Source organism: Meles meles, chromosome 1 (genome assembly GCF_922984935.1).
Source record: "Meles meles chromosome 1, mMelMel3.1 paternal haplotype, whole genome shotgun sequence".
NCBI classification, from domain to species: domain Eukaryota; kingdom Metazoa; phylum Chordata; class Mammalia; order Carnivora; family Mustelidae; genus Meles; species Meles meles.
The window spans coordinates 207,860,309-207,884,630 of record NC_060066.1 but is presented as its reverse complement, the minus strand read 5'-3'; the positions used below and the strand labels follow the sequence as shown (position 1 = coordinate 207,884,630).

The 24,322-nt window shown below is 45.5% G+C and overlaps 1 protein-coding gene across 1 annotated transcript; it reads left to right on the top strand.

The window, feature by feature from the left end:
* Positions 1-5,412: 5,412 nt before the first annotated feature.
* AADACL3 (arylacetamide deacetylase like 3) lies at positions 5,413-12,917 on the top strand. The gene is made up of 4 exons (XM_045986325.1): positions 5,413-5,580; positions 8,397-8,613; positions 10,342-10,405; positions 12,146-12,917. The coding sequence occupies exons 1-4, from the start codon at positions 5,413-5,415 to the stop codon at positions 12,915-12,917; spliced, it is 1,221 nt and encodes a 406-aa protein (XP_045842281.1).
* The last annotated feature ends 11,405 nt before the right edge of the window (positions 12,918-24,322 follow it).

The window sequence follows — 24,322 nt, the reverse complement described above, 5'->3', positions numbered from 1 at the left end:
ATCCTGCATGGACCCCGCCAGGAGCGTCCATTTCCCTCTGCTTTCCTTTTTTTTTTTTTTTTTTTATATAAATACTCCCACCAGAGCCGATTTATTTTTTCTTTTTTTTTTTTTTTAACAGTGGGGGAGGGAATTTTTTTTTTTAAGATTTATTTATTTGACAGACAAAGATCACAAGTAGGCAGAGAGGCAGGCAGAGAGAGAGGAGGAAGCAGGCTCCCAGCCAAGCAGAGAGCCCGATGCGGGGCTCGATCCCAGGACCCTGGGATCATGACCTGAGCTGAAGGCAGAGGCTCTAACCAGCTGAGCCACCCAGGCGCCCCTCCCTCTGCTTTCCTGAAGGGCCTGGGCAGAGGAGCACGTCAGCGTGAGAGCCTAGGGAGGAAGAAGCGTGACAGGAGTCAGCTCTGTCCCTGTGGGATTGCTGTGTGCCTCGGCTCAGCTGACAGGCAGGCCTCTCCATGCAGTCTTGTTCAGAGGGGAGGGAGAACGGAGCCCTGATGTTCCCAGCTGCGCTATCCTGTGGGGTCTTTTTTTTTTTTTTAAGATTTTATTTATTTGACAGAGAGAGAGATCACAAGTAGGCAGAGAGGCAGGCAGAGAGAGGGACTCAGGCTCTCAGCTGAGCAAGGAGCCCAATGCAAGTCTTGATCCTAGGACCCTTGAGATCATGACCTGAGCCAAAGGCAGAGGCTTAACCCACGGAACCACCCACACGCTCCTCCTGTGGGGTCTTTACAGGTTATCCTAATATGAGGGTCTCAGTCCACGCGGGCTGCTGTAACAAGATTACCATAGACTGGGTGGCGGATAGACAATAGAAATCTATCTTTCATGCTTCTGAGAGCTGGGACGTCCAAGATCATGGTACTGGCAGATTCCATGTGTGGGAACCCACTTCCTAGTTCGTAGATGGCTGTCCTTTCCTGTGTCCTTATATGGCAACAGGGACAAGGGGACTCTCTGAGGTCTCTTATAAGGGCACTAATCCCATTCATGTGGACCGCACCCTCATGATCTAATCACCTCCCAAAGGACTCCCCTCCAGATACCATCACACTGGGGATTGGATTCAACATATGAATTTCAGGGGGACCTTCAGTCTGTAGCATGAGTATGCCGTCTGTTTTCTGCTAGGACCCTGACTGGTACATTACCTTTCTTTCTGATAAGGCTGATTATCAGAGCATGTGGCTTAGCTGTGTGGGCAAGCGTGCTGCCTGATACTAGGAACGGGGTCCCAGGTAGCACTAAACATACACACATGTCTCTCAGGTTTGGTTCCCTGTGACACCTGCAGGTCCCTTTTCCTTGAAAGCCTGCCCTCCCTTGACTCTTGCTCCCTCCACCGTCCCAGGAGTTTTCACATTCCCTGTATTAAACCTCCTCTTGCTTGGGGGACAAAACGTTACATGGCAGAAGGGTCCTGTGATTCACCAAACTCCATTTCATTATCATCCTGTGCAGGTGGAAGAAGTGCCTTCCCCAGGGTCCCATGCATTTGGGTGAAGCCATGTGAATGCGTTCTGGCCAATGGGACGCATTTCCCGGCCGGGCCCACGGGTCCCTCCGCGAGGGGTACTGTCTGTCAGGCTCCTGGCGAGGTTCAGGTCCCAGGGGATGGAAGAGCATCAGACGCAAAGAAACATGGATCCCATAGTCGCCAAGCGCTGTGGTTGTTCACCAGACATGCAAATGTCTGTGTTGGGAGGGGGAAATAAGTTTTTATTCCCTTAAAATCTGAGATACAGGGGTCATTTGTTAGAAGAGCTACCATTACGTATCCTAATCTATCCAGGAAATAAAAAATGGTTTGGTGTTTATACGTATGCATTCCCTCATTCTCCCTGTGCTTTTGCATGATTTCCAGCTTACATGTTTATAAACCTCCGTGGTGACAGACTCCAATCCCTCTCCTAATAATCAGTCTGTGTTTTCCATTTCTTGGGTGAAATTCAGATATATATAATATATTTTAAATCCTCCTGACAGGTCTTTTTTTTAAATATTTTATTTATTTATTTGACAGAGAGAGAGGGCACAAGTGGGCAGAGAGGCAGGCAGAGAGAGAGGGAGAAACAGGCTCCCCACTGAGCAGAGATCCCGACGCGGGGCTCAATCCCAGGACCCTGAGATCATGACCTGAGCCGAAGGCAGAGGCTTAAACCACTGAGCCCCCAGGCGCCCCTATATATATATATTTTTTTTAAGATTTTATTTATTTATTTGATAGACAGAGATTACAAGTAGGCAGAGAGGCAGGCAGAGAGAGGAGGAAGCAGGTTCCCCGCCGAGCAGAGAGCCCAATGTGGGGCTTGAACCCAGGACCCTGAGACCATGACCTGAGCCAAAGGCAGAGGCTTCAACCCACTGAGCCACCCAGGCGCCCCCAGATACTTATATTTTGACAAAGAAATTCTTCATTTTCAAAATCATTGCCGTCTGCTTTCACGTCCCGTAAAAAGGATCTTTCTAAGCATGGTGTGAGAATGGGTGGGAGAGTTCACGGCATAAAAATGATAAAAATCAATGCAGAAAAACAGCATTAACCAAGTTAAAATGAAAATGGAAAAAAGTCCTTAACAATATATATATATTTTTTCAACATGGACGGGACTGGAAGAGATTATGCTGAGCGAAATAAGTCGAGCAGAGAGAGTCAAGTATCATATGGTCTCACTTATTTGTGGAGCATAACAAAGAACACGGAGGACATGGGGAGATGGAGAGGAGAAGGGAGTTGAGGGAAACTGGAAGGGGAGATGAACCATGAGAGACTATGGACTCTGAAAAACAACCAGAGGGTTTTGAAGGGGCGGGGGGGGGGGTGCTGGGTGGGAGGTTGAGGAACCAGGTGGTGGGTAACAGGGAGGGCACGTACTGCATGGAGCACTGGGTGTCGTGCAAAAACAATGAGTATTGTTACGCTGAAAATAAATAAATAAATAAAATATATATACAAAAAAAATATTTTTAAAAATGTCTCGTTGAGTGTGATTGACATGCAGTGTTCTGTTAGTTCCAGGGGCATAACAGAGTGACTCAGCAGTTCTATACATGACTCAGAGCTCGCCACGGTGAGTGTCGTCCCCATTGGTCACAACATGGTCACTACAAACATCTTTTAAGTCAAAGCAAGACAACAAACAAAAATAGCAAAATAGATAATGGGTATCAACACACAAATTCCCGAGCCCATAAAGGGAAAAAACCGAAAGAGCCAATAAATGAATAAATATTTATTTATAAATATTCATTTATACAATAAATAAATTATATATTTATATATAAATATATAAAAATATATACTATAATATTTATTTATACTATAAATATTTATTATATATATTTATTATATACAATATTACATATGCTGTTATATATTTATTTATACAATATTTATTTTTAATATTTATTCATATAAATTTTATATAATATATAATACATAATATTTATTTATATAATAAATATATTAAAATATTTATTTATACAATAAATAAATTAAAAATTATTTATTTATACAATAAATAAATTTTAAAACTCCCCACCAGCATTTATTTATTTATATGATAATATATATTTACTTATTTATATAATATTTATTTATTTATTAATATAATATTTATTTATACAATAATGTAATATTTATTCATACAATAACATTTATTTCTATTTATTTATACGATAATAATATTTGTTCATAATATATTTGTTTCATATTTATTTATATAATATTTATAATATTTATTTATACAATATACATATATTTATTTATACAATAAATACATAAAGAAACCAAATAGCCAATAAATATGTTCTACTTCATTGGGTTCAAAGAGCCACACCCTGAAACTACATGGAGGGACGATTATTATCATCCCAATCTCACAATCTTGGGAGAGCTGAGGCTCAGTGAGTGTAAGTATCTCGTTCGTGATGAGAACGCTGGCTTGGGCAGAGCCTGGATTCAAATCCAAGTCTTCCTAATGCAGGGCTTTCATCGTGGGCACTCCTGACCTATTGGACCAGGTACCTTCTCATTGTGGGGGCCGTGTGTGCCTTGCAGGACCTTGAGCAACATTGCTGACGCCTGCCCTTGAGACACCAGTCCCATCCCCCACCCCTCCCCATGTTGTGACAACGAAAGATGCCCCTAGGTGTTGCCGGAGATCTCTCAGGGGTGGATTCGCCCTGTTGAGGACCGCTGTTCTGGTACCACCGCAGGGAAGGTGGGAGAGATGACAGACATCATCATTCTTACCCCGGATGGGAGACTTTGTCATTAGGGAAGGTTTCGAACAGTGACATCAATCTCTGACCTTACCTGAAAAGGCAGGTAAGCTCAATGTTTCCTGCTTTTCGATGAAAAGGACAAAGCTTATATACTCATTCGTTCCTTCATTCAACAGACGTTTGCTGAGCCCCTATGAAGTACCAGGTCCTGGTCTAGCCTCTGAGGATAAAACAAGGAACAAAACAAAAATCCCTGTGCTCACAGAGGTGACATGTCACAGACAATAAAGGAATAAGGTAAGTGTGTGGTATTTCCAGTGATAATAAAGGCCAAGAAGACAAAGTAAGTAAGCGTCAGGGGTGGGGAGCATAGGGACCCTGGTGGGGAGTCATACTTTAAAGTAAGGTGGCGGGGCGCCTGGGTGGCTCAGTGGATTAAGCCGCTGCCTTCGGCTCGGGTCATGATCTCAGGGTCCTGGGATCGAGCCCCGCATCGGGCTCTCTGCTCCGTGGGGACCCTGCTTCCTCCTCTCTCTCTCTGCCTGTCTCTCTGCCTACTTGTGATCTCTCTCTCTGTCAAATAAATAAATAAAATCTTTAAAAAAAAAAATAAAAAAAATAAAGTAAGGTGGCCAGGCACAGCCTCACTCAGAAGGTGACCTTTGAAGAGACCTGCAGTAGGGGAGGGGTTGAGCTCAGTCATCGTCTGGGGGAACAAGGTTGCACAGAGAATAGCAAGTGCAAATGCCCTGGGGCCTCCTTGGTAGACTAAGGGATGGCAAATGTGGCCAGAGTGGAATTGGGGGGTTGTCCCAAGCGCAGTTGGAGGAAATGGTGTTTGTGATGCCCATGGGGACGTCTCCAGGGCCATTTCTAGTAGCGGTGCCCCAGGATGTAAGCTGGAAGTTCGGAGCCCTCATTTTTAGCTGAGTCAGGCTGCATGAACCTCTTTCTCCTGTGCATGGGTGCTGTCCCAGAACTGCGTGCTCACCTGAGTCTGTGACTCACCTGGCCTGGCCCGTGCTGGGGAGATGGGGAGATGGGGAGATGGGGAGATGGGGAGATGGGGAGGGCAGGGTGTGGTATATAAGTGGAGGAGGGTGGCTGGCTCCAAACCCTGCCCTGAGTGGCCCGCCCTGAGCACAGCGCCTCTCTCTCTTCCGTGTTGAAAACAGCACGATGGCAGTCCCAGTCCTGCTTCTCTTCCAGGCAGCCTGCGTGTTCTCCATGGGGGTTGGGCTGTGGGTTGTCGGCAACCATTTCTTCACTGCGGAAATCCCTGCCGCCATCGGCCACCCCATGAAACTGCGGATCCTGCACTGTATTTTCGAGCTGTTGGTGACGTGGGTGAGTGGTGTGTTTTTTGTCCCGTCTTCCGGAGGCTGAAGGAGGGAGTTGGGAAAACACACTTCGTAAGATTGTGGTTGCATTAATGCTACTATCACAGCCACGGAGGCTGATATGTAACATATTAGTCATGAGGTTCCCAACCTCTTCCTGGTGTTGCTCAAGCAACAGTGGGCTCGTAGCCACAAAATGATAAAATGACATACATCCTCCATTAATGGGAAAAAAAGCCCTGCTCTAGTCCCGCTTTCCTGCCTTCCAACTTTAGTGCTAATTGAGTAAAGTAGCAAAACTAACAGAATGTGACTTTAGAGATATATTTTGTTACTTTTGAGAGATGGAAAACTATTTATGGATCATCAGATTTTGCTCGTTATTCCTGGTGTGTTAATAAAACAGATATACATGGGTCATGGGGAGACCTGTGTCCAAGTTGCGCAGGCGGGTTGGTGGTGCTTTTCCAGAGGGATGATGAATTGAACACACACAAGAAGTATTGAGTCTCTTACATAATGGAAAGTGATTGCAAGCACCTGTTCTCATGTGGGATCCGTCCTGGAGAAGCACCCTCAGGCTGAAGGTTTCCTGCCTTCAAGTTCAGCTTTCACAAAACCCAGTGATTTCTCCTGTGGCTTTCCTGCCCTTGACTCTCATAGTCTGGTAGTCCTGGTTCCCAAATATGGTGACTCAGTTTCCTCATCTGCAAAAGAGGGGGAATACAAAGTCTAGACTTTGTAGCATGGGCTCTCAGGAGGTAAGCCATCCTGAGTGCGGCTGACGATGCCTGGGGCAGAGGAAGCCCTCCTTAAGTATTAGCCTTACTGCTATTTGCTGATTTTTTTTTTCCTATGACGAGGTGCCTTGTGACTCCTATATGTCACCCACCAATTCCTAGCTCTGGAACCAATGATGGGCGAGACAAAGGAAGTCCCAGAGAGAGTCTGCCTTCAGGATGCTCAAACTGTCACGGAAATGTCCATGGGGAGACAGGGAGAAACAAGCAAACTCACTAGAAATTAATTGATTTACGCAGCGGCAAGTGATACGAAGAAAGTGGAACAGGGCAGGGGGGAACCGTGGGGCTTCCGAATCCGGGGTTCCCTGAATCTGCAACGGCGACAGAAGGCAGAGTCCCTGAATTTGGGGGGAGGTAACAACCACTCCATTTCCCCTTGCCTCTAAAGGAAAAGTGGTATTTCCTTCCATTAGGAATGAAGAGGACAAACCACAGTTGTGACAGCTGAACCTGGGGTTTGTCACCAAGGCGCATGCCAGCTGTTTTCAGAGCACATGACATTTCTTGCAGATATTGCGAAAAACTGTGTGCAGGCCTCATTTCTCTGAAGTTATGATAGTGTTAAACCGGCCACGGGTCTTGCTACTTGGTGTGCTAATAAGGAAGCACGTGCATTATTACTTGGCCCGTGTACCTCCCTGTTTTGATAACTATAATTGAAAAGAAACTGGTTTCCTTGGTAATCCCATGTATTTTACTTTATGTGTTGGAAATATTCTGTCTCAAGGTCCACAGGCATCACTGAAAGCCAAAAGGAGCTTGGGGCAGAGATGCTCGAAAGAGGATGCCTGGGAAAGAGCCTACTTTGTTTACTTTTACTCCTTGTTATGTGGACTCCCAGACATAGGAGACAGAATACCATAAAGATGTTTCCGCACCCCAGCCCCCCAGCACTGACTGTCGACTCCCGGCCAACCTTGTTGCACCGGTGACCCTAACTTTTCCCCCTTCCTGTTTCCTAGGAAGCAGATCTTGGGTATTATATTTATCCAAAAATCTTCAGTAGGTATCTCTAAAAGACAAGAACTCCTCACCTTTTATTTATTTTTGTTTTATTTTTTTTTTACTTTGTGTCCTTTTAAAAATGTAAGTTCGATTTTTGGCCATCTAGTGGTATTATCAATTTCAGAGATAGAGGTCCATGATTTATGAGTCTTATATCGTACCCAGTGCCCTGCTTAATGTCACCCTATAACCCCCTCCCCCTCCCCACCAGCAACCCTCAGTTCATTTCCTATGATTAAGAGCCTCTTATGGTTTGTCTCCCTCTCTGATTTCATCTTGTTTATTTTTCCTCCCTTCCCCTGTGATCCTCTGTTTGGTTTCTTAAATATGCGTGAAATCGTATGATAATTCTTTCTCAGACAGACTTATCTTGCTCAGCATAATACCCTCTAGTTCCATGCACGTGGTTGCAAATGGCAAGATTTCATTTTTGTTGGCTGCGTAGTATTCCATTGTGTATATGAACCACATCTTCTTTATCCATTCACCCGTTGATGGACATCTGGGCTCTTTCCATAGTTTGGCTATTGTGGACATTGCTGCTATAAACACTGGGGTGCAGGTGTCCCTTCGGGTCACTGCATTTTTTATCTTTACCCCCCCCCCCACCTTTTAAAAAACATAACCACAATGCCGTTATCAGGTCTTAATAGCAACTAATGCTTGGAATGGTCATGTTGGCTAGGCTGGTCCGGGACGGCATCTTTGGGAAGAGAGGTCATGTCCAGGCTATGGGGAGGGGTGTTCTGGGTTAGGGGGACACTTGTGGGGTGGCCAGAAGCCTGGTTTATGGAGCTGGGTATCAGGTGTCTGGGGAGAGAGGAGGAAGGGGCGGTGTGGGTGGACCGAGGTGGGCTGGATCTACGGCAGGGTCATGGGGGCACGCGCGGAGGAGCAGGACTGTGACTCGGTCTGCCCTCAAGCCACCCCGCTAGAGGCCGCAAGCAATGGCAGGTCTCCAGTGTGCTGCACACCGAAACCCTTCCCACCTCATTTCCTCTTCTCTCACCAACAGGGGACGATTTTTGAGAAACTGAGAATCTGCTCTATGCCTCAGTTTGTCCGTTTCGTGCATGATCTAGTGCCTCTCAAGGAGGACCCGGATGTCGTGGTCACAGATCTCCACTACGGGACGATCCCTGTGAAGCTGTACCAGCCCAAGGTGTCCTCCTGCACCCTCAGGCCTGGCATCGTGTTCTACCACGGCGGCGGGGCAGTCCTGGGGAGCCTGAGTAAGAGCCCTTCCCTCAGACCCCCGTCTGTAGTAGGAAAGCCTCAGAGCAGAGCGGGGGTGGGGGGGGCGCCTGCTTTCCAGGAAGACGGGGCCCTCCCATCGCTGTCCTGGAGTCTATAAGCCGCTACAGGACAGGGCACGGCCAGAGAGGTAGTGGGGCCCAGATCAGGCTGGCAGCAAAGATATGGAATGTTTGGATCTCTTTCTGGAAGTGAGGAGACCCAAATATGGGGGGAAAAATATATATATATATATACACACAGAGACACATACATACATACATATTTATATATTTATTTATATGTATAATCTATGTATATATATGGATATACATGAAATTCACACAACATAAAATTACCCACTTTATTTTTTAAGATCTTATTACTTTGATAGAGCACGAGCCAGGGGGGAAGCAGAGGCAGAAGGATAAGCAGACTCCCCGCTGAGTGGGGATCCTGATGCAGGACTTGATCCCAGGACCCTGGGATCGTGATGTGAGCCAAAGGCAGATGCTTAACACACTGAGCCACCCAGGCGCCCCAAATTAGCCGCTTTCAACTGTACGATTCAGTGGTGTTTACTACACTCACCATGTTCTAAACTACCACCTCTATTTAGTTGGAAATAAGGATTTTTTAAAAAGTAAAAAACAAACAAACAAACAAAACACCCCAAAGACAACCTTTTGTTTCGTGCCGGGTATTTCCTGAGACAAATTCCGGTACAGACAGGAGAACCAAAAATTTTTTTTTTTTAAAGATTTTATTTATTTATTTGACAGAGAGAGATCACAAGCAGATAGAGAGGCAGGCAGAGAGAGAGAGAGGGAAGCAGGCCCCCCGCCGAGCCGAGAGCCCGATGCGGGACTCGATCCCAGGACTCTGCGATCACGACCCGAGCCGAAGGCAGCGGCTTAACCCACTGAGCCACCCAGGCGCCCCAGGAGAACCAAAAATTTGAGGAGCGTTGATGAGAGGAAAAAAACCTCAAAATTGAGACAATTTTATTATCTTAACCTCCCCCACGTGGGTGCCCCAAGAATTTGAGGGGGAAAACAATTTTATTTGGTTTCAGCCCTGCCTTCTAAACCGTGGAATGGCAGAAGCCCACGGTGGTAGCTTCGGGAAAATAAGGGATTTCATGCAGCCGTGGTTTGGGTTTGGTCTGCATAATGAATGGCGTTAACAGTCAATGGGTATTAAATAATATCATTAGTAATTAATATTTACATGGCAGGCACTGTAGAGACCCTTCAAGCATGTGGTCTTATTAACCCCTGCACAGCCCTGTTATCATTGTGCCCATTTTATAGGTGTGGCGGTCAAGCCTCAGGGAGGTGACGGTATTTGCTCCAGACTACTTCCGCTCCAGCAAAAAGGAGGCCAAGTCAGGATGTGAACTCTGATCTGAATTCCAGAGCGCACACCCCGAACCACTGTGCCCTATGGCCAAACGGCATCTCAGATATTTTGAATGAATTGCAGAATCCATGGGGAAAGGGGATCTTCGAGGAAGTTGTTCAGACAGGACGTCCAAGGAGAAATTCTAGCAAGTGGAGGAGGAAGGCTTCTCCACAGCTGGAAGAAAGTCTGCAAAAGCCCATTAGGATCAACCCCAGCTCTCTGTCCATGGTGGTCGTCAGAAGGGAAGGGGCAACCCGTGGTGACGGCTGCCAAAGGAAGCCACTAACAATCCTAGTGAATGTTAAACACCTTTTATTTTCCAGGAACCCACAATGCCATATGCTGTCATTTGTCCAAGAAAAGTGACTCGGTGGTTCTAGCAGTTGGGTGAGCACGGGAACGAGGAGGTGGTGCTGGGTGATGGCATGGGGGGCGGGGAGACAAAAGGACCCTGTGATACCAGGACTCTGGGGCACGGGATGGACTGTGAGCAACTCTGGAGGGAGGAAAGGAAAGAGACAGAGAGAGAGAGAGGCAGAGAACGGCACTCCTTCCTGCGGGCGGCCCTCCGGCATCCCGTGCAGGCTGTCACCTGGAAGCTGTGTGGGGAGGGGGTCTTTGTCGAGCAGGTCAGGTGCAGAGCTTTGCGCACGTGAGCCCCGTTGGGTGGAAAGTGCTTCACTGGGCCGAACAGCCCAGCGTGTTCCAGACACTCAGCACCTCCTTCCACGCAATGCCACGGTGCCCAGCGTGGTAAACCAGATGAGGGCAGACATTGCCATGGCATTCCTAAGCGCTCCTGAGGTGGGGGTGGGGGGTCCACCCCGGTGAGATCTGTCAGAGGAACTGAGAAGGATTAAAAAGCCACCCTCTCCGACCTGATCTTGGAGAGCTGACCTCCTAGTCTGGAACCTCAAAGAGGGCTTGGTGGACATGGGGCAGACGAGACCTCCTGTCCCCACCGCCTGACACAACGTCCCACGGGAGCCGGGTGGTTTCTCCTGACTAAACTTTCCTGCAGCTTTGTTTAAATGCATATGCCATAAAGAAATGCCATTTGCTGGGGTCTTAGCAAGAAAAAATTTCCCAGCTTCCTTGCAGCAGAACTGGTTGACTAAGAGTGAAAAATACAGAAATCAGTCCTGGATGAAGAAGGGGGAACCCAGAGAAACCAGTCACTTTATAATTCTCAGCTGTGAGATCTTCTCTGCCTTGGGGAATTCTCGATTCAGGCGTTGGCCAAGATACTCCTTATAGCTCCGGTCGTGCTGAATAAAGACGTCACCGGTCTATTACACCAGCAACTCTCTACAAGAAAATTAGTTTGTGAATCCAAGGAAGACAAGGTTTTAGAGTTGAAACATTGCTGTCCCAGCCTGAACTCAGGACAGCTTAAAAATAGGAGGCATCGGAATGGAAATGGTTGGCAGAAATTCGTTGATCCCATAGAATAGTTATATATTTTTAAAGTTTGAAGTGGTAACATTTCTCACAATACCCAGATTTCTGGAATCTCTTGAAAAATGGGAGGTCTAGCATGCTGGGCTCGTGTGCTTGCATGGCAGCAACCTGAGCATGGAGCACAGGGACTCGCGTGGCTCATTGGCAGGGCAGGAATGGCCCAGAGTGGACATGGCTGACCTGGAGGAGACCCACAGGTTAACTGCTGGTCTCAGGCAGTATTTACATCTTGTAGATGTAATACTCCCACAAAACCCGTGAGCTTGGCAGGATTAGTTAGAATTGAAACCCAGGCAAATCTGGAGATGCTTATAAAGGAACATAAGATGAGGGGACACGTTTGAGTCAAGGATGCACCAGCAGGTTGGTACAGAAAGATGGGGTTTGTGTTGGTAATTGCTAAATTGTTGAGGGTTCTTGTGGTCCTTGCCTGTCCCCCAAAGGGGCATTGAGACAGAGGGAATAGAGCCACCGCTCACTGAGCCTACATGCCAGACACGGTGGGCTTCATGTTCATCACGTCTTTCAAGCCACATACCTTCATTTCACCTGCTCGGGCTTCAGAAAGAGAAGTTAATGGAAGAAATTTGGCCTAAAGGATGCTAGACACAGGTTTGGTCTTGCTAGGGAGGTGGGTGTAAACCGTGTTCCTTGGTTCTTTTTTAGATACCGCAAGTTGCCCCACCATAAGTTCCCGGTGGCGCTAACAGACTGCATTGCAGCTACGACCCACTTCCTGAAGTCCCTGAACACGTACGGGGTGGACCCAGGTCGGGTCGTGCTCTGTGGGGACAGTGTGGGAGGGGGGATGGCAACAGCAATCTGTCAAAGATTTTTGGGCTGTCCAGATCTCCCCAAGATCCGTGCTCAGATCCTGATCTACGCCAGTCTCCAGGCTGTGTATTTCCAGTCCCCCTCCTATCAGCAGAACAAGAATGTCCCCCTGGGCAGCCAAGACTTTGTCTTCTACTGTTGGAGCACTTTACTGGACATCAACCCTTCCTGGAAAAGCACTATCCTGAAAGGCGCCCATTTGCCTGCTGAATTCTGGGGAAAATATAGAAAGTGGTTGGGTGCAGAAAACATCCCAGAGAGGTTTAAGAAGGGAACCTACCAGCCGACCTCTGTGCCCTTGAATGAGGCTGCCTATCTGGAGACAAGCTTCGTGCTAGATTTCAGGAGCTCACCCCTGATTGCAGAAGATGAAATCGTGTCCCAGCTCCCTGAAACGTTCATTGTGAGCTGTGAGTTTGACATTCTCCGGGATGACTCGCTGTTGTACAAGAAGCGACTGGAGGACCTGGGAGTCCCAGTGACTTGGCACCATATGGAGGATGGTTTCCATGGAGTGCTTAGTACCTTAGATATGGGCTGTTTGCACTTTCCCTGCTCCACAAGGATTCTGGACGCCACAGTTCATTTTCTAAAGGGGTTGTGACCATTTTTCCTTCCAAGACTAATGCATTCCACCACCATCTGGTTCCCCAGCAGGGCTCTCTGTTGTGATGGAGGTGATGTTGAGTGGGGCTAGGGAGGGGGTCGAGGTTGCCATGTCCTTCTTGCTTCAGGTTCCAGAAATGTAGAATGCATGTTTCTGATGTCTGGAGGGAGAGCAGTAGGAGAGACAGGTTTGGGAGGAGGGTGGCGCTCTGTTCCTGTTCACCATTGGGAAAACATGAGCTGACGATCTGCAGCAGTCATCTGAGAGTGAATGGTCATGTGAAGGTTGCCTCTGGCTTCCCTGAGGGAGAGTTCAGGCTGGTCTAGGCTGTGGGTAGCAGGAGTGTCCACTTGGCTGGCCTTGGAATGAAAGAGGGGTGTATCCTGTGCAATCCCATGGGCTCTCTTCAATCTAGTTCAGAGGATGGGGCTCTGATGTTCCAGACTGCTGGGTGGAGGTGGAGAACCTGTCGTCCTTCTCCTCTGGGTACACAGTGACGTTTTCCCCTCTGTTCCTCTGCCTCTGAACTCAGAGTTTCAACTCTCTAGACTGGAAGAGTTAGGACAGAGTGAATGGGTTTTCTGTAGTGGTTGGCACCTAGTGGCAGATGAAGACAGCCCAGAACCACCTGATGGAGGAGCTCTGGAGCTCTTGGAGTCAAAGGGGCCAATGGGACTGAAGAAGTGTTAGCAAGAACTGTTTCCGTTTTAAGACACAGACCCAGCTCAAATTGGCCTAAATCAGAGAAAGAATGTGTCGATAGCCATGAATTCTGGGGCTAAATCAGGTATCGTTCGATCCAGGAACTCAAGCAAGCTGGTGAGCTGCCTTCTCTTCTTTCTTCCATTCTGTGCTCTGCTGCATGGATGGCCCCTTCCCCTCTGCATATGGTGGCCCTGAGCAGCTCCATATTCACACTCTCCAGAGTCCTGTGCCTCATTTTCAGCCATCCCAGCAGAACCCACACTGTAGCTCAATGGCCCTGTGGGCTTGCTGAGTAGTGTGTCTAGTTGCCACAGCCTAGAGAGTGGAATGCTTTGACCAACCAGGCCTATGTTCCATGTCAACCTTGGGGTGGAGGATGGGATCCCTTCCACCGGGGGCTTGGACTGAGCATGAGGGAGGGAGGGAGGGAGTACTTTCCTCTAATCAACACTTACTACTCTACTGTAGACATCAATGCTTACTCTGTTGGTGGATATCAATGCTTATGCTACTACAGAAGCTAAATGGACCCCGAATCAGGGTATTTGGAAGTGGCAAGAGATGTCAAGGACCACTAGGTCAGTTGACCACCTGTTCCTGAGGACATTTCCATGAAAGAGCAGGCCCAGGTTCCCAGGGTGGCCCTACCTGGTTTTCAAGAGGCTCTGCTCCTGCTGAAACATGAGGCAGAGAGGAATCCCACGTGGTGGCTTCTGGATCCATTCACAACAGAAGATCAGCAGGTGTCTTTGTTAGAAAGATAGGAACCACTCACTGAAAGCACCAGGTCTGGTGGCCACTCGGCTTGGGCAGGATGGGATCTGAGGAGCATGGTCTTTTCTACACTAGGTCTCTCAGTTGAGTCTGGGTAGGCTCCTCTCCTGGAGCGTGGTCTTCATTGTTTCACCCTGCCTCTGGACATAGATAAGTGGGACTGAGCTGACGTTGTGGGAACTTGGGTGGTTAGCTTTTCTACTGTGGGGTGGTGAGGAGTGTGGGAGCCACTGGAGGTCCATGCCCAGAGGAGATGAGTTGGTTGCATTTTCAGGGCTGGAAGAGCCTCTGGATTTAAATTTCCATCCCCCTGTGATGAGAAAAGAGCTCTTTCAAGTTAATTCCCAGGCAATTTGCAGCCTGGCAATCCTGCTCACACCCATGGACATGCAGATAAGAACCTCAAGCTTAGGATTTCCAGCCGTGAGTTCCCACTTTACTTTTCGTGGGGCACCTTTTTAAAATAACCAATTGGGAGTCAAACCCACAAGATGTAAGTGACCCTTGCCCCAACTACCTTATCAGAAGCTGGTACTTGCTACCCTGCTCTCTCTCCTGCTCGCTTGAGACCTGAGACAGAGGACTGCCGTTCCCTCATTTCATTGCACACCCCCAACATGTTTCTGGGATCTGTGAGCAATAAATCTCATGAGTTTATTACCTTTGTGTGAGTGTGTTGAAATGACCCCGGGTCTCCACTTCCCCAGGGTGGGAGTTGGGATGCTGAAGGAGCTGCCTGCCAATCCCATGTGGGTGCCTCGTGTCTCCTCATTCAGCAGGTCATGATCTGCATATTTTTATTTAATCCACCAGCTATGCACTGGCCCCCCACAACACTCATTTGTTCATCACATGAATTCTACAAAGTAGGTATTCTTAAACCCATTTTACAGATGAGGAAATGGAGGCCCAGAGTTGTTAATAACAATGCTCATTTCCTGTCTCTTTCCAGTCAGGGTCAAGGCCACATAGTTGGTCAGATGCTGTGCATTGAAACCCTGATCCACCTGACAACACCCCCTTTCTGCCTTTCCTTTTCCATCATTTAGAATTAAAAGACACAACTGAGACACACGACCTTATTTGAGTAATTTGCCCGTCCACCTAGGTGTCAGCTGCTGTTTGATCTGAGTCAGGTTGATGGAGCCAAGTAAGTTTTTGCCCATCTGGTTTCCTTTGCTTTTTGACTGCAGCTTTCTCAAAGTCTGAGTGACTTTAGAATTTGTCGTTATAGCTGAGGTGCCCAGCTAATACCAGCTCAGGGTTGGTGGACACCTGCATACCATTAAGCCCTGACATTGTGCAAGTGTTTTCTCAGTAAATTCCCAGGACTCCCCTGAAAAGATCTGCCAGTTAGGCCAGGGCCAGCTGATAAAGGACGTGTTGAACCCCAAATTGTTCTCAGTGGTCAGATGGCAATTGAGGACAAGGTCCTAAGGCAAAGTTGGAAAAATGGGCAAAACCAGTCTCTACTGCTCTTCTCTCCACTTCCCTTTCATTGTCTTTCTCATGGTACTCCTCACCCCCGTCCAGGACCTCCCTGCCTTTCTGACCCCAAACCTTGTCTCTTCTCTGCCTGCACCCTCTGCTCCAGAGTGACTGCTGGCTCTCTCTTATCCCCAGGCTACTATAGTCAGTCTAGGTTAGGTTCTGCTGCAATGACAAGTGGCCCCACAGTCCTAATGGCTTAGGACAGCAAAGGACTATTTCTTGCTCACATTATACATTACATGGTCTTCTCAGCTTGGCTGGAGCTCTGCTCCACATCTGTCTGCTCCAGCAAACCAGGCTGATGGAGAAGCCTCTCTGTGAGATGTTCTCCAGTCTCATGGCAAAGGAGAAAAGACCACGGCAAATCACACATGGGCTCCCCAAGCTTCCTTCGACCTTTCGTTGACCAGAGCAAGTCATGAAGCCGCACCTGACATTGACTCAACAGAGAAACATCATCCTCTCCAGGTGGCAGATATTTTTTGGATAATATTACAGCTTACCATGCTCGCAATCACAATATTTCCATTCTACCTTCAAAACATTAATTGTAAATTATAAAAGTGATACACAAATATATTGCCCTTTTATTTTTAATTTTTTTGAAAGATTTATTATTTTATTTTAGAGAGAGAGTGCATGTGAATGGGGGAGGGGAAGAGGGAGAGAGAGAATCTCAAGCAGAGTCTGTGCTGAGCAAGGAGCCAGACATGGGACTTGACCTCACAGCCCTGAGATTATGACCTGACCTGAAACAAAGAATCAGATGCTTAACCAACTGATCCACTCAGGAGCCCTGATATTGTCTTTTTAAGTAAAACCTTCAAATACTGGAGATAAGACTAACGTTCTTTTTTTTTTTTAAGATTTTATTTATTTATTTGGCAGAGAGAGATCACAAGTTGGCAGAGAGGCAGGCAGAGAGAGAGAGAGAGAGAGGGAATCAGGCTCCCTGCTGAGCAGAGAGCCCGATGCGGGACTCGATCCCAGGACCCTGAGATCATGACCTGAGCCGAAGGCAGCGGCTTAACCCACTGAGCCACCCAGGCACCCAAGATTAACGTTCTTTTTGACCACCTTTCCTTCACTCTATCCCCTGTTGCCTTGTGGGCAGGGGGTCGTCTTCCAATCCTTTAAAGCCTATTTCTATGCTTTTACATACACAGATGTGTACCCATGGAAAATATAGGAGCCATATTTTGTGGGATGACTTTGCCATATATTAGTACATAAAAGGTATTATTCTGTACATGTTGTAACCCTTGAGTGTTTTCAATAAATGCTATATCTTTGAAATCTAGCCTAGTAAACAACATAGATTTACCGTACTCTTTCTAGCTACTGCACAGTATTGCCCATTGTGGCTATATTATAGCTCTTAGCCATTCCCAAGCGGTGGATATATTTGGTCTCTTTCTAGTTTTCCATAGACCAACAAATCCGTAGTGAATGTGTCTGCACACGCCCCCTTCTGCATGCGTGATTCCATGATGCGGTCAAGGAGAACTGTTAACTGGGGATATTTTAAATGGTGGATGGTCCCAAGATGCCTGTCCTGTTTCCCAGCAGATCTCAACTGGGAGGGAAATCATTGGATCATAACTATCAATCCCAAAGGCAAAAAGAAATTGGATTGTCTTGACAATTAGTAGGGCGGGACCAAGTTGACATGGCATGGCCATATTTTTAGAAAGAAAGTTCCTTCACTCAAAGGAAACTCTCCAAGAATCAGTTGAGGGGTCCGGGCAAGCTGTAACATTATTGGTTTGTTGCCTCCAACATTGATGCATCCTACAAAAAAAAAAAAAAAATGATGCCAGAGCCAGTAGATTGTCTCCTCATTCCCATGGTTGCCATGGCTTGTTCTTTTCCCTGGCTAGCATATCTCTGCCCCAATATCGTAGCTGGTTGTCTTGCAAATTACTGCACAAAGTTGAATCAGATAAGGCAGTGCCTGGGGTTAAGTTTCAAAGCATTTCTAGTAATAGGAAAAAGCCCTCCTATTTCCCAATTTCCCAAATATGCTCCTCTCCTGTAGGGAAAGGAATGGATTTTGTCACTAAGATAAACTTGGTTTGGGCCTGAAGGGAAGAAGGGATTGAATATTTATCTACCCCTTATATGTGACAGACATCTTATGAGGTGTTTTATCGGTGACATCTCATTGAATTCTCATCACCTCATGGTATTCACTCCTAATATTTAGATTAGGAAACCAAGGTTGACTTGGGCAATCTTGAAGTTCAAGCCAAGTGAGTCTGAGTTCCAAGTCTACCACCCACCACTATTTTGTTCCATGTAAAATACCCCGAAGCAGATTGGTTATCTTTAAGAAGTGTTTCTAGTTCATACTGGACCAGGAGGAAGGCAGAAGTCAATCCATGATCTAGCTCTCAGGTCTCGTCTTAGGTTCTGCTTTCTCTGGAAAGCCAAGCAGGGTTAGGTCCTTCTGTGAATTTGCAGAGCATGCTGTCGCTCCTCTAAACATAATGCTGAGCACAGGGCATTGGGATCATACAATGATCCAAGATGCCTGTCCCTAAACTGGATGCAAGTGATCCCTAATTTCTAATGTCGACAGGTGATTAGAGAAGCAAATGACAGTCACCTCTGCGGAAGGATAACGTCATCTTAGACCTACGTTACTTTTGCAAATAATTTTTTAGGTACCAGGTACATGAGAAAAGAAGAGCTAGCAAAAAGACGCCACAGGAACAACAGCTAAAAAGAAAAAAGAAAAAGAAAGAGGGCACCAGGCTGGCTTAGCTGGAGGAGCACGCGAATTTTGATCTTGGGGTCGTGAGTTTGATCCCCACATTGGGTGTGAAGATTAAATAAAATATATATTAAAAAAAGGAGTCACATGCTGTAGAATGGTTCTGCTTACTCTGCCCAAGGAGATAAAATCTGTATCAATATATTTACACATATAATCTGAATAAATAGAAGAGATAAATCTGTATATAGTCTATGAGTATAATCTACACATTTAAAATATAATATATAAGTATAATCTAGAAATCTATAGATTTGAAAAATTTGGAAGGCAAAGAGTGGTAATTTAAAAATTCAAAAGGTAGAAGGGTGCCTAGGTGGCTCAGTTGGTTGGGCCTCCAACTCTTGGTTTCGGCTCAGGTCATGATCTTGGGGTCAGGGGATCAAACCCTGTGTTGGGCTTTGTGCTCAGCAGGGATTCTGCTATCTCTCCCTCCCCACCCCTTACATTCTGTCTCTTTGAAATAACTAATTTTTTTTTAAATTCAAAAGATAGAAAAATTTAAAATTTGAAACTATAAAATGCAACATATCTATGAATCACACAGAAATTGTATTCTATTTTTTTTAAAGATTTTATCATTTATTAGAAAGAGAGCATGGGAGAGAGAAAGAGAGCAAGCACAAGCAGGGGACAGGGCAGAGGGAGAAGCAGGTTCCCACTGAGCAGGGACCCGGACATGGGCCTTGATCCTAGCACCCTGGGATCATGACCTGAGCTGAAGGCAGATGCTTAATAGACTGAACCACTCAGCCACCCCTCGAACAGAAATTTTAGAACTGAAAAATGCAACAGATGAAACTAAAAATCCCCAGGGTGATTGCACCCTTGAAGACAGAAGATATGTGAGCAGAATGCAGGTCAGTATCGAGCACAAAGAGACAAAAGGATAGAAAACACAGAGGAGCCAACAAGAGGCATTGAAGATGCAGTGAGAAGGTGTCACCGGTATGTAACTGGTGTCCCAGAAAGCAAGGGGAAAGAAATGAGGCAGAAGCAATATTTGAACAGAGTGGCTGAGAATTTGCTAAAGTGAGTGAAAGATTAAGCATTAAAAAGTAATTTCTAGTTTTCAATATATTTTCTTATCTTTATATACGTTCTTATATATTCAGGATAAAATTTCTAAAATATAAAACAATCACCCCGTAGAGATGATCATTAATGCCATGTTGGGGATCTTTGAAAACACTAAGAAAATTGATAAGCATCTGGTAAGACCAATAAGGAAAAGGGAGAGCAGAAATAGTGAGTAACAGGAATAAAAAGGGACTTCAGTACAGATCCTAGAGGTATTAAGAAGATGACAAGAGGAGGTTATGAGCAGCATATGCTAAACAATTGAGAATTTAGATGCGATGTGTAAATTCCTAAAAAAGCACAATTTACCAAACTAAAAAGAGAAAATCTGATTTGTTTTTATCATAAAAGATACTGAATCCAAATGGAAGCCTTCCAACCAAGCAAACAAACAGATACAAAATGTAAATCTCTTGACCCAGATGCCTTGATTTTCTTGTGTTGCGGGGCAAATGATATTAATCTGACATAAATTGGCATAGAGAATATAAAAAGCAGATACGCTCCTTCTGTGAGACTTACTTAGTAATAAAATTCCACAACGAGAGTGGAAGTGAACATTATAGGCTGTGAAATTTTGCTCATGGATATAAATATTTCTAAAAAGTATTTAGCAAACTGAATGCATCAGTATATACTAAGGATAGCGCATCATGACCAAGTTGAGTTTATACTAGACTTGTAAGATCTGTTTCACATTGTAGAATTTGTTAATATCACAAACTCAATGTAATTTATCACATTAATGCATTAAGTGAGGGAAACTGTGTGATTATCTTAATAGATGCAAACCTAAACATTTATTTAGGAAAAAACTGTCAGTTCTTTAGAATAGAAGAAAATCTCTTTAACCCAATAAATGGCATTGACAAAAAATACCTATAAATAATATTATTATTTTAACAAAAATGCAATGTAACAAGGGTTGGCAAGGATGTGGAGAAACAGGACACCCTGCTGATTGCTGGTGGGAACGTGAACTGGTGTGAACCTGGGAAAAAGAGTTTTGTGTTGCCAGTTCCCTCCCTAGATGTTTTGAAAGACTGGAAGGGGGAATAACTCACCTATCTGTACATCTATGGTCATAGCAGCACTATTTGCAATAGCCAAAAGGTGGAAATGATCCAGACGTCCAACAGATGATTGGATAAACACAGTGTGGTCTATACATATATAATGGAATATTATTCACCCATTACTTGTCCAAAAAAGAAATTCAGAATGAAATTCTGACATGTACTATACCATGGATGAGCCTTGAAAACATTAGGCTAAGTGAAATAAGTAAGACCAAACCCAACCCAACCCAACCAAACAAAAACCCCGTATGCTTTCATTTATATGGGGTACGTGGAAAAGGAACATTCATAGAGATGGAAAGTAGAGCAGAGATTACCAGGGCCTGGGGGAAGTAGAAATGGGGAGCTATTGCTTAATGAGTACAGAGTTTCTGTTTAGAATGATGATAAATCTCTAGAGGTATGGAGTAATGGAAGCAAGCATACATACTGATGGGGGGAATATAAACTGATATATTGCATAACATATTTGATGCTATCTAGCAACGTTGAAGACCACATGTGCTATGACCCAGCAATTCCCTGGCTGTAGGTATATATCTTAGAGCAGAAGTTTCCAAGCAAGATCCCTGGAGATCCTCAAGCTTCTTTCAGGGGACCTACAAGGACTAAACTATTTTCTTAGTAATACTGAGAGGTCATTTGCCCCTTTTCACCATGCCGACGTTGGTACTGACAGTCCAGATGGAGTCGTGGGTAAACCAGCCGGAGTGCCCATGCAGGAATCAAGGCAGGGGACCAGCGGTGCGGCAGTCATGTTCTCCACCACTACACACTTGCAATAAAATAATTAATAATGAGGGGCGCCTGGGTGGCTCAGTGGGTTAAAGCCTCTGCCTTCGGCTCAGGTCATGATCTCAGGGTCCTGGGATCAAGCCCCGCATCAGGCTCTCTGCTCCGCAGGGAGCGTGCTTCCCCCTCTCTCTCTGCCTGCCTGTCTGCCTGCTTGTGATCTCTCTCTGTCAAATAAATAAAATATTTAAAAAAATTAATAATGATGATGATGATAATGATGATGAAGTTAGTTTCACTTAAGGTTGTCCTTGATGAAGAAGTAAGCCACCCACATGCCCCCAAATCACTAATTCTATTGAATCTTTGACCTTTGAGCAGATACCTTTCCAACTGCTGTGTGATGAAACAGAAGGTAGGTGTGTGTAAAACGCCGCTGTTGCAGACACAAGAATGATATTCTCTTGAAAGAGAACACTGAAGTTGTAAGCAGAATTAGGTGGGCTTTTTTTTTTTTTTTTAATCGAAAACCATTTTGACTTGAAGACATGATGGCTAGACAAACCGTGATTATTCAAACTGAACATCTCGGTGATATTTTCTTAAAAATGAATGAAGTACATCTGACCCTTCAGGGAAAACAGTATTTTCCGTGACAGAGTTCTGAGCTTTCAGACGAAAACTAGAATTTTGGAAACCTTGTATCCATCTCTGTGAGCTGGTCAACTTCCTCACATACTCTGCCCACATTTGGAAGATTTGCCAGGCTCAGCATACCCATGGCATACCTGTTGTAACACCATGATGTTACAAATCGCGAAAAAATGTAAGATCTACCCACAACACAAGCTCAGTCCGTGGATTTTAAGGGAACAGAGCTCAAAGCGGGTGTCGGCGCAGTTTCAGATTCCACATGGGAGCTCACCCAGCCAGAAACTACCACTCACTGAATTTTCCTTTAGCATCAAAGAATAGCCACAGTTAGCTGCAAAGCCTATGAAAATGTTTCTCTCCCTTCTAACTACCTATCTATATGAGGTTAGATTTCCTCCTTTACACCAAACAATATAGCACAACAGATGAAACTTTTTGAAATCAATACATAAAAATCAACATATTTACATTAATCTGTTGGGTTTGCCCATCCTGTGGTATAAATATTCCCGCCATGAAGGATTTTGAGCTCCCGATGTGATTTTATAGAAGGTGGAATTAGGAAGAGAGAAGCACCGGGGGCTCTCATGAGCTCTATGACCTGGTTCCAGACCACTAATAAAATCCATATTTTATAAAGCCCTCTGGGTCCTCAATAATTTTTTAAAAGATTTTATTTATGGGGCGCCTGGGTGGCTCAGTGGGTTAAAGCCTCTGCCTTCAGCTCAGGTCATGATCCCAGAGTCCCGGGATCGAGCCCCACATAGGGATGTCTGCTCTGCAGGGAGACTGCTTCCCCCTCTCTCTCTACTTGCCTCTCTGCCTACTTGTGATCTCTGTCTGTCAAATAAATAAATAAATAAAATCTAAAAAAAAAGATTTTATTTATTTATTTGACAGAGAAAGAGAGAGAGCACAAGCAGGGGGAGTGGGCAGAGGGAGAAGAAGGCTTCCTGCCAAGCAGGGAGCCCGATGTGGGGCTTGATCCAAGGACTCTGGGATCATGACCTGAGCCGAAGGCAGATGTTTAACTGACTGAGCCACACAAGGGCCCCCTCAATAATTTTTAAGAAACTAGAAATTTGAGACCCACTGCCTTAGAGAAATGGCTGTGTCTTGGCCCTGGAGACCAAGTACAAAAAGTCATAGCAACCACAGCTCCATGCAACATGAGTGAATCTTAAAAATATTAACTATAGGGGCTCTGGGGTGATTCAGTCAAGTAAGCATCTGCCTTCGGCGGGTCATGATCCCAGGGTCCTGCGATCCAACCTGGAATCGGGCTCCCTGTTCAGTGGAGAGTCTGCTTCTCCCTCTCCCTCTGCCTCCTCCCGCCTGCTTGTGTCTCCCTCTCCCTCTGTCTCTCTCTGTGTCTCAAATAAATACATAAAATCTTAAAAAAATATTAACTATATTTAGAAAAAGAAACCAGACTCAAATGAATACATGCTATACAGTTCCATTTATACCAACTCCACAAACAGGCAAGGCTAAGCATTAGCTATAGGAATGCATCCTTTGGCGCTCAGCATATTTTAAAAAAAAAAAAAGCGAGGACGTGATGCTACAGAAGCCAGCTTGGAAAGGGAGGTGCGTGTGTGGCCCTGGGCCGCTGGATATGTCCTGGTTCTTGACCTCCGTGCTGTTTTGTGGGAGTGTGCATTACTGTAATTCATTTATCTGTACATTTATTTATTTATCTTAAAAGATTTTATTTATTTATTTAACAGAGAGAGAGGTCACAAGTAGGCAGAGAGGCAGGCGCGGTGGGGGGTGGAAGCAGGCTCCCCGCTGAGCAGAGAGCCCGATGCGGGGCTCCATCCCAGGACCCTGGGATCATGACCTGAGCTGAAGGCAGAGACTTAATCCACTGAGCCATCCAGGAACCCCTGTACATTTATTTTTAATGTATTTGTTCATATTGTGTTATTTTATAATTAAAAGTTTTAAAAAATGGAATTATACAGAGTGCATGACTCCCCTGTACTTGGATTGGAAGGACATCCTTTCTTCCCAGCTCTAGCCTGCCCAGATGCTTGTCCCTACCAAATAGAGGTTTGCCATGCTCTGTGGTGTGTCTTCAGGTCTTCTCTCCGCCACATGGTTAGTTT